This window comes from Molossus molossus, unplaced genomic scaffold (genome assembly GCF_014108415.1).
Source record: "Molossus molossus isolate mMolMol1 unplaced genomic scaffold, mMolMol1.p scaffold_m16_p_4, whole genome shotgun sequence".
NCBI lineage: Eukaryota > Metazoa > Chordata > Mammalia > Chiroptera > Molossidae > Molossus > Molossus molossus.
The window spans coordinates 81,619,523-81,629,995 of record NW_023425377.1 but is presented as its reverse complement, the minus strand read 5'-3'; the positions used below and the strand labels follow the sequence as shown (position 1 = coordinate 81,629,995).

General features: G+C 53.4%; 1 protein-coding gene and 1 pseudogene across 2 annotated transcripts; one reads left to right on the top strand and one right to left on the bottom strand.

Moving 5' to 3' along the window:
- The first annotated feature begins 281 nt into the window (after window positions 1–281).
- On the top strand, window positions 282–382 carry LOC118616623 (annotated as a pseudogene).
- A 2,200-nt stretch (window positions 383–2,582) lies between these two features.
- On the bottom strand, window positions 2,583–10,410 carry R3HDM4 (R3H domain containing 4). Of its 2 annotated transcripts, XM_036240186.1 has the most exons (9): window positions 10,272–10,363; window positions 7,800–7,907; window positions 6,225–6,379; window positions 5,705–5,829; window positions 5,157–5,280; window positions 4,919–5,004; window positions 4,412–4,497; window positions 4,275–4,330; window positions 2,583–2,757 (listed from the first exon to the last, which is right to left on the bottom strand). In XM_036240186.1, the coding sequence occupies exons 1-9, from the start codon at window positions 10,352–10,354 to the stop codon at window positions 2,654–2,656; spliced, it is 927 nt and encodes a 308-aa protein (XP_036096079.1). In that variant the 5' UTR covers window positions 10,355–10,363; the 3' UTR covers window positions 2,583–2,653. The 2 variants fall into 2 exon arrangements, with proteins under 2 accessions (XP_036096079.1, XP_036096080.1); XM_036240187.1 differs by lacking the exon at window positions 7,800–7,907 and having other exon boundaries at window positions 10,272–10,410.
- Between the last annotated feature and the right edge of the window lie 63 nt (window positions 10,411–10,473).

The following is a 10,473-nucleotide window of genomic DNA, read 5'->3' as shown; positions in this document are numbered from 1 at the left end:
TTGCAGGTGGGCGGAGGCTACCAATGGATGTCTCTCTCACATCGTAGTTTCTCTCTCCCTCCCTTCCTCTCTTCCTCCCGCTCTATCTGAAGATAGATGCAAAAATGTCCTCGGGTGAGGATTTAAAAATAAACAAATAAAAAATTTTTAAAATCAATGGGAAAATGTCCTCCGGTGAGAATGAACAAACAAAAAGATGAGTTGCCAAACCTTTGCAATAAAGTTCCCCCTTAGTGGAAAGTATTTATATACTCTGTAAATAGCCCCAGGATCAATCCCTAGCTCGCACTGGGCACGTATACTAAAATTGGGACAATACAGGAAAGATCAGCATGGCACTTGCACAAGGATGACACAACCTTGTGAAGCGTTCAGTATTTTACTTTTCTAATATTCTATTCCTCCTAGACTCTTCCCAGTTTGGAAGGTCTTCCCCAGGAAGACCTCCTGGGATTGTAGGGTAGGGTGCACCAGGCAGAAGGCAAAGCCTGGACAAAGGCTTGGAATCCCGGCAGACTGGGACCTGAGCTGGGGAAGAGGGCCAAGAAGAACCCCACACAATCCCACTCCCTGAGACCCAATCCAGTCCTCTGGGAACCTGGGGATGGGTCCCCTTCACAGATGGGAGCCTCCGAGCTTGTTACTCAAATACCTCCACAGAAGCTATTCGGATTTCCATTATTTAGCCTCTATCTTTAAAACTATTTAAATGCATATTAAAATGAAATACAGTGCACCCAGCACTCACTAGTTTCTAACATGGTGCCCTGATAAAAGGAACTGGACTTGTTGGAGAAATACACCAGCCCAGCCTGAGCATTGTGTAATGGCAGAAAGTCAGTGCTGTGCTCAAGAAATAAAAACCCCACAACTGATAGTCCCTAAAGAGACACAGGAACCCTGGCTGGGTAGCTCAGTTGGTAAGAGCATAGTTCCAATACCCCAAGGTTGCAGGTTTGACCCCTGGCTAGGGTACATACAAGAATTAACCAATAAATGCATCAATAAGTGAAACAACAAATTGAGAGGGGAGAGAGAGACACAGGAGTCAAACCTGGAATCATTTTGCAACAAAATAAATACTGCATTTTAACCCAAAGTTAGAATTAAATACCCATGTCTCCATACTGCTATAAAATGATTGAATAAATTCTTACATGGGGGAGAAGAGACAAACCTCTTGGGCGGAATTCCCCATAATTAATGTATGTTCTCTGCCCTCAGGGAGGTGGAACTAAGAGACACTAGGGCCACTAGGAGCTGAAAGAAGTAGGAAGGGGAAGGACCTTCCCTGGAACCTCTGGAGGAAGCAAGGCCTTGGGACTCTTCTGAGTTTGGACTTCTGGGCTTCAGATCTGGGAGACAATACACCCATTATTTTCAGTCTCAGTGTGGGTTATTTTATTGCAGTGTGTGGTGTTTTGTGCCAGCTGCCCTAGGAACCTCATGGGAGTGAATTTATGGGAGGTCATGCAACTAGGAAGTGGTGGAGCTGGGGTTTGAGCTTGGGCACCCAGGAGGGGCCAGGGCAGCAGAGCCAACATCCAGATGATTCTAGCAGTCTTCCCACCACCTGCCTCACCCTCCAGGTGTAACTCAGCACTAAGTTCTTCCCCCAGGCCCACAGCCCTCAGTGACCAGGACCCCAGTGCATCCTGAGCACCTACTGCGCCTCCAGCCCTACCCCAAAAGAAAACACCACATCTGGAGACCAGAGCACCAGAAATTTATTGATTTCTCCACTTTTCCCAAAGCACAACTAGCCACACACATAGGAATAGGGGTGTCTTCCAGCCCTGTTTTTGTAGCCCAGGTCAGGGTCCAGCATGAGGACACCCCAAAGCAACAGGTCAGAGTCAGGCTGGGGAGGTGGGGACGTGAGGGAACATGGACAGGGGTAGGTGACAGTGGGAGGGTGGAGGCTTCTGGCTGGAAGTCTCATACTCCCAGTATGAAGAGGGGAGAAAAGTTGGGGGGAGGGGGTTGTAGAGCAGGCAGAGTCCCAAGAGCCACCAAAAAGCACCAGGGGAGGAAACACACATTCCAAAAAGAGGGTAAAACCAATCTTTAAGATGCAGCTCTGTCCTGGGTTGCAGGACACCAGCATGCATATGCACACACACACACATACACACGCAACACGCAACTCTCCTGGGGTAAGGGGCAGCACCCCAGAGACACCCCCCCCCAATTCTAGCCAAAAACTGGGAGGGAGGTTAAGCAGGGACTAGAACAAAGCCCCCAATTTATCAGTTGGGGTATTTGGTTTTTCTTCCCAAAAGGGAAATTTAAAAATCAACAACACATCATGCAGAATTCATTAAAAGTGATTTAAAAAACCTAGCCTCTCCTTCCTTGTTTAAGCTTCAGAGTGGGCTGAGAAAGCTGACCAAAGAAGGAACATGGAAGTGAACAGGCCAGGTCTCCCCATCCAAATACAAGTCCTAGAGCAGGGAGTCATGGGCTCGGGATAGTCTGGGTCAGCTCCAGCTGCCAGCATTTACCTGGAAGAGCTGGGATGGGATGGGGCCAGGGTGAGAGTGACACCCCAAGGGGGAGAGCATGTTTTCAAGGACAAATTCTAAAATTAACAAACATGTTTTAGTGGATGGTATAGGAAATCTTGATGGGAAAGGGGACAGGCAGGCTGGCATCAGCTGCGTTGCTCCAGGTAAGCGGACAGGAGCAGCCCTGGGGGCAGGAAGTCCAGATGCCGATTGCTGACCTTCATCTGCCTCTTACCTTCCAGGTCAGCACCTGCAAGAGGTGACAAGTGGGGCAAGAATGAAAAGAATGCAAGAGTCACCCTGAGTTTGGGTTGAGCTTCGGCCCACGAACCAGACTCATGGGTTTGATTCCCAGTCAAGGGCATGTACCTGGGTTGCAGGTTTGATCCCTGTCTCGGTCATGCAGGAGGCAACCAATCCATGTGTCTCTCTCACATCGATGTTTCTCTCTCTCTCTCTCTCACTCTCCCCCCGCCCCCCTCCTGCCCACTCTATCTGAAAATCAATGGAAAAAACAAAACAAAAACGCAGGAGTCACAGCACACTTAGGAGCCATGCTCTTGGCCTTTCCCTGAAGGTAACAGCAAGCTGGCACGTGGGATCTGGCTGACGGTGATGGGCTCACAATAACAGCTCCAGCTCCCTGAGAACCTCCATTGGCAAACCCATTTTTTTTTATCCTCACCCGAGGACATTCTTCCACGTTTTGTTCAGATAGAGTGGGAGGGAGAGAGAGAGAGAGAGAGAAACATTGACATGAAGGGACACACCGATGTGGTTGCCACCCACACAACTCAACCAGGGCCGGGGACAAACTGCAACCGAGGTACATGCCCTTAGTGGGAACCGAATCTGGGTCTCTCTGGACCGCAGGCTGACGCTCTGACCGCTGAGCCAAACCGGCCAGGGCGGCAAACCTATTTTATCCTTTCTGTTCCTTATCCCGTATTCAGAGAGTTGCACTAAGATGTACACTCATGGCCTGGAACAAGTGTCCTGCATCCTCCCAAGTCACCTGCTTCCATCTCTGCCCTAGTGGTGACTCTGAAGCTCAGTCCCACCTGCAGGCTTTTGCCCAGCTGTTTCCTCTCCCCTGCTCCTTATCTTGCCAGGGTCCCTCCTCTGTGTTCAGCAACAGCTGGACTCCAGCAGAGAAGCACCCCCCAGCCTAGCCCCCTCCATTCTGAATCTTTGGTAACAAAAGCAAGCATGAGGATAAACCATCTTGGGGTTACCATGGGAACTATCTCCTCACCAACTCTGGACAGGAAACAGGGAGATAGGCAGAATGGGGTTCCCAGAGCCAGCAACGGCCTACAAGCACCCTCTTTGGGGACCTGTGCCCCAAAACTACCCCTGCTTTGTAAGTGGGGACACAGGCCCCTGGGAAGGGGTATTTGTCAGAAACCATGTGTGGCACAGTGGAGGGGAGTATGGCTAGATGAGGACCCTGCAGACACTGGGGTCACCTCATCTTATCTTGGTGCCTCTTGAGACTCAGCTTCATCACCCCCACATAGGCCCTTCTCTCCCCGTGGCCCTGAAGATGTGACTGGAGGGGGGTCTGTGTCCACAGCATCACCCTGTGAGGGGCCAGGACCACAGGAACCTATGATGAACTAATGCAGCATCCTACTACCACTGCTTTGCTCAAGCTGTCCTCCCTCCCCCAGAAGCCTCCTACTGAGGAAACAGAGTCCACGTAGCCTTGGTTTCCTTGGGCAGAATTGGCTCACTGGGAGGGTCCTGGGGCTGCCAGGCACTTACTGGCTGATATGAGGTCCATGTACTGGCAGACAGCATGGAGTAGGAGCCTCTCGAAGCTGTGGAGGAATGGGTGGTGAGTGGCCATGGACTGGAACCAGCCACCCAGGGAGCTTGCTGTACCCACCCCCACCAGTCACCTGTTATCCAGCATGGCAGTGTACACGGCCTGGGGGGACACGGAGAAGAACCTAAGCAGCCGCTCCTCCCAGGTCTCTAGCGTTTCCTGTAGGAGAGATAGGCCCAGGGGTTAGGCCAATTTTGAGATCTTGGCCAGGCTGTCCAGGCACCCCTATGCTCAGGACAGCCTCCAGAGCTCAAAGCCTTGGGTTCAAATGTGGCCTCTGGCTCCTTAACATGATGAAGCTATTTAACAGGTTCCAAGAATTCCAGGCACTTAGAAATCTTCGTATCTTTGAATGCCTGCACCTTCTGCCTGGTGAACATCCTGCAGTGCCCATCTTCACTGCCCCTGACCCTCCCACCCTTGACCAGCCCTGGGTCCAGCATTCTGATCACACTGGTGTGTATCCTGCCCTGTCTCCATTACAGCACACACACTGGGTAACTGGTATCCCCACATACTGCCCCCAATTGAAAAATTGAGACAGGCAGGTGGGGAGAGACAGGCCCAGCCTGGTAGTCACCATGGGGATGCGGCTCCGCTTGAGAACAGCTCGCAGACGCCGGCTGATGCGTTGGAAGCACTCTCGGGGGGTATAGGCTGGGTCCTCTGCAAGATTTCAAGGTTTTGGACAGCAGCTGAAGCAAACTGCCTACCTAGCCCCGCCAGGCTCCTCCCCACCTGTCCCCAGTCCCACCCCATATAATAGGCCAGGCCCCTATCTACATGTTTGGCCCCCTCCTCCACCATGCAGGCCATACCTCTCCTCCTGTCCTCGCCCCGGCTAGGCCCCCTCCTCCGCGCCTTGCTCCTGCCCTCATCCTCCAGGTATTGGAGGACCCGCTCCTGCTCCTCCCCAGAGCGGTTCATGAAGTCATTCCAGACCTGGAACAGAGGCAGGCAGGCCCTGGGCTAATGATGGTGTGTCTCTGGGCCTCACTTTCCCCATCTGGCCAATGCACACAGGGGGCCACAAAGTGCATGGAAATACTCCTTGTGGACACCTTTGCCCACCAGACCTTCCAGGAGTTCATGGGGCACTTGAGGACCTGTTTGTCAGGGGAGGGGTATCAATATGGATGAGGAGATGAATCATGGGTGCTAGGAGGTTCTGGGATGAGGTGGGGGTTCTGGCCTGGTCTGGGGACTCTGAGGGAGATGGAAGGAACATTCATCAAGGGACCAGAGGTGGGTGGGTACCCCTGGTGAAGACGCTAGTGCAGGCAGTGCCTGGTGGTAGGAGCCAGAACAGAAACAGAGGCCAGTGTGGCCAGAGCAGAGGAGTAAGCAAGGGGGTAGGGAGGCCCACCTCTACATAGGTCTCATTGTTGCAGGCCTCCGCGAATATGCCAGGTGCCGCAGGAGGTGCCAGGTCCCCATCCTCTGGACCAAGTGTGCCCCCATCTGTCTCCAGCAGGGTCAGGAGGTACTGGGCTAGATGGAAACAAGTGGTCTCTGGGCTGAGGTGTGGCATTTGGGGCTCCCCAGGCTCCATGGAGACCAATGAACCATCTTTCCTCCCCCTCTCTATATTTACAGCTTTTACTCTCTGGCTTGCATCAGCCTCCCCACCTCCATACTCCAACTGTCTTTCCCAGAAGGCACAGAAACCATCTAGCCTCCAAAACTCCTACCTCTCCCTGCCTTGTTGAACTCCTATACACCCTTTCAAACCCCAGTGCCAATGCCTAAGGCACCCTCTGGCCCAGCCCCAGCATTGCCCAGCTCAGGGCCAGGCTCATGGTGAGGGCAACAGATAATTCCAACATGCACATAATTCTCATCTGAGGCCTAGGAATCCCCAGGAGGTGCCCCTGACTCCTGCTCACTGTTCTCCAGGCGCTGGAGGCTCTTCCGCCCTTTGGCTTTGGGCACAAGGTCTGAGTTCCGCACAGCCTGGTTGATGAAGTGCTGCTTCCGCTTGGAGGCCGAGAACCTCTTCACTTGGGAGCCAGCTAGAGCAGGTAGGCATCCTGAAAGGTGCCTGTGGGCCAGGGTTGGGGTGGGGAGCAATCCTCAGGGCCAAGACAGGCCACAACCCCCAGGCAGAACCCTACCACTGCCATTCTACCATAGTCATTGTCTGCTTGGTTTCCCTCAACAAAAGAGAACTCACCCCCTACCATGTGTGTAGCCCTGGACCCTTAACATTTCATCTTGTTTATCATCACATCACCCGAAATGCAGGTATAATTGTGATGACAGATCAGTAAACTGAGGCTCAGAGAAGAGAAAACACTTGCCTGAATTCACAAATTTGGTGGGTGGCTGAGAAAAGCTGCTTCTCACACACACCCACACACACACACACACCCACACACACACATACACACACCAGACTTTCAGATTTTAGCTGTAAACTGATAAGGCCCAGAGTGTATGGGATTTGAACACCACCATCCTCTGGGAGTTTCTCAAAGACTTGATTCACCTGAGCCCAGCTCTGCCTAGTGCCCCTGGGTCCCCCCTCCTCCAATATGCCCAGGGACCAGGACATGGGAGGTGGCTGGAGAGCCGCTCCTTCCAACTAATCTGTCCTCCTCAGAACAAATGGCATTAACTATGGAGATGGATTAGCAGGGCCAACCAAGCCTCCTGCTGGGGACTAGAAGACCAGGTGCAGGGGAGCAGCAGGGGGCTCTTGGATGGAAACTTCCTGGCAAGAAGAAGTTGATGAACCTTTCTGGTCAGTCCCTGATAACTCCAAAACATAGGATGGTCCCCACTGGGCTCAGAAACCCTTATCCTGTGGGGCAATGGATTCTGGGCCTTGGAGGGTCTGGGGTGCCAGGATCCCCCTCCCCATATCCTGACTACCTTCCCCTCATTCACTCTACTCCAGTCATCTCCTGCTGCTCCTTCAATAAGTCAGGCACAGTTCCTTCTGGGCCTTTGCACTGGCTGTGCCCTCTGCCTGGTGCCCAGTCCCCCAGACTCCAAATGGCTCACTGGCTCAGTTGAAACCTCCTCAGTGAGACTGCAACCTCTTCTGTTTAACACCTTATTGCTTTGGCTCTCTTATCACCATACATACTATTCCACTGATGACTCCTCACTTCTCCTAATAGATCATAACCTCCATTGGGGTACTCACAGCCATGGCTGGCACACAGTAGGTGCTCAACAACTGCTGGGTCAGATGTCCCGGAAAATCCCTATGGGTGCCTATGAGTCTGGGAGAGGACACTCAAAGCCAAGAGAAGCTGGGACAGGCACCTTCCCCTAGCAACCCAGCCCCCATCTGTTTGGTTTCCTCCTGTTATGGGGAGCTCCCCCTCTGAGTCACACCAATGATCCTAGCAACATCCCTGGGTTGAGCATTCACATATCAAGTCAGCACAGGATTCAACCTGAGAGTTGCCTCCCGGAGGCTCAAGCACCCCCACCCCAAACTCCAGATTCACCCATGGCCTCCCTGGAGCTCCAATGCCCATGTCTCCACACCAGAAGCTGGACAGAGTCCAGGATGGCAGCCTGGTTGGGCTGATAACAGAAGCCACATCCGGGGGGAGCTGTCAGAAACATCAGAGCAGTGCAGGACTCAATGAAAGAGAAATGGGGCTTCCCAGCACCTCCAGAGGAGGAGCAGAGCTAAGATTTAAACCTGAGTCTGAACAGGACCCCCACACACAACAGAAGGAAGCCTCCTGCTTCATCGTGGGTCCACAGAGATCTGTGGTGGGTTCAGACTAAAGTCTACCTAGCTAAGACCCAACTGGTCCCTTCCCTGCTCTACCACCATCCATGGCTCCCCAGCACCCTCAGGGCAAGGCCCAGCTCTTCCTTGACCTGGTGTTAGAGGCCCTGTCTGTCTTGTACCCAGACCACATGGTTTATGCCTGATCCCACAGGCATTCAGGGGGCTTACTACCCTCTCATGGGCCTCAAGTGCTGAGCTGAGAACTGTAAATTGAGTCCACCATCAATTCAAACTTACTGACTTCAACCAGATTCCAGAGGTGATAAGAAATATGTGCCCTCAGGGAGTCTGGATCCCCCTCCCCCCCCCCACCTCAAGATACAAAGAGGATAGGGCATAAAGGGGCAGGGCACAATTACCCAGCAAGTCAGATTTGTAATAAAGGCTGGTGGAGGGGTTTTGGATATCTGTATAAAGTTTATATATAATATCTCTACATGGCAAAACATCAATGCCGGACCCCATCTCTCCCCTGGGGGCTTCCTCTGCTCCAGCCATATGGGTCCCTTCATGTGCTTCAAACTAGCCAGAAACAATCCACCTCAGGATCATGGTGTGTGCTGAGCCCTCTGCCTGAAGCACCCTTTCTCAGCTTTCTGACCTCTGCTCAAATGTCACCTCCCCAAAAACTGCCTCACCCCTCACTAGCCCAATCAGCCCTGTTTGCCTGCTTCACCAGTTGGCATTAAAAAATCAGCTGGTCCATAGACTTGTTTACTCCTTAATCCTCACCTTTCTTGCTAGACCTGTGCAAAAAAGGACACAGGACAAGGCTATCTTGGTCTCTGCTGTGTCCCCAACACTAGGCCCACATCAGTGCTCATTATCAATTGCTGTTCATCTGCTCCCTGTGCCACTCAAAGAGACCACTCTACAGATGGAGAAACTGAGGGCCCAGATAGGGCACCTGAGGCTTCCTGGATGGACAGTTGTCAGGAAATGTGTTCACAGTGGACAGGCCCAATAGTGAATAGCTGCTAAGTCAGGTTGGGTTGGGGGGACCAGACCCCATTGCCCTCAGTTCTGCTCCCTGAAATAGAGAACTTTGATACTGCTGCCCTGGGCAAAAATCACTTTCTCTGACCTGTGCCCTCCCCCAGGAACCCGCAAGAGAGGAACCTACTTCCCTAGCAGGAAACCAAAAGGGCTCAGGGCAGGTGACTCAGACTGGGTCCACTCCCCCCCCCCCCCCCCGCAGTGGCCACACCCCAAACAGGGAGGGATCAGAGGAACACATCTGGCAGGTAAATACCCACTTTTCGTGGTTAAGGCCCATTAAAAAAGATATTGCCTCTCTTTCCGGTAAATACCCATATCTGTAGAGACTGGTAGGGCCTCAGGTAAAATGCCCAGAGGAGATAATAACATAAAATAATAAGTATAGTAATAACAATAAAAGTAATGAAATGATAAAATTCTTTACAAATAATAAAACTAAAATAGTAAGATGTTTAAGATCGTTATGGGTGCCCCTGCACTGGACACCTGGGGTCACTGACCCCCAGTCTCTCTGAGAAGAGCTCACTGTTATCTCATTTACAAGTGGGAAAAATGAGGCACGGAAGGAGGGTTCAAAGGAAATCTGCGAGCCACGAGATCCACACTCATATTAGTGGGGGAGGTCTACACCCATATAGGTTTGCTCCATTAGCTTCCAGTCTCCCTCCCAGGACAGTCAGGCTCTGGTTGCCCGGGTTTTAAGCCCCCGCACCCCGTTTAATCTGGGTTTGCAGCCGGAAATAAACCATAGCCCTGTGCACCCAGAGAGGAGGCTGATAATCGAGGTGGGGATCCAGCCCTGCGTGTGGGGTGTGTAGCCAGCCTGGGGACGGGAACACCGCGTGTGGATAAAAGCCCGGGGACACCGCACAGTGGCCGCCTCACCGGAGCGGTAACAGGCGCACTGGACCCCCAGACGGTTCAGTACCCGGGGCTCCAGGGCCCCGGAGGTCCTTAAACTCACAACCGGGGTGTGCTTCTCCATCCCGGCAAATACCCGGGAGCGTCGGGAATGGAATTTCCCCAGGTAATCAGGGGGTAACAATCAGCACCCCCACTCCCACCGGCGTCTAGAGGGTGTCACCGAGGGAAAGGGGCGGGGCGGGCTTGCGAGGACACGTAGGGGAGGGAGCCCCAGAGCCCCGGGGGTCGCGCCCCGCCCCCCCACCGCGCTCACAGCGTCCGCCGCCCGCCGGGAACGACCCCCGCCGTCGCCGCCGCCTCCTCTGAGCCGCCCTCGGGGTTCTCCAGCGCGACCATGGCGCGGCCGCCGCCGCCGCCGCCGCCGCCCGGCAAGGCCTTGTCGGGAGCGGGCAGGAAGTGACGGGCGCCCGGAGGCGGGCCGGGGCGGGTCCCGGAGGCTGGCCGTGCGGGGCGGG

Coding starts and splice junctions, on each gene's coding strand:
- R3HDM4 (XM_036240186.1), bottom strand. CDS start 10,354: ATGGTCGCGCTGGAGAACCCCGAGGGCGGCTCAGAGGAGGCGGCGGCG. Junction 4,331..4,411: donor ACTGCCATGCTGGATAACAG/GTGACTGGTGGG, acceptor ATTCCTCCACAG/CTTCGAGAGGCTCCTACTCC. Junction 2,758..4,274: donor CATGGACCTCATATCAGCCA/GTAAGTGCCTGG, acceptor CACCTCTTGCAG/GTGCTGACCTGGAAGGTAAG.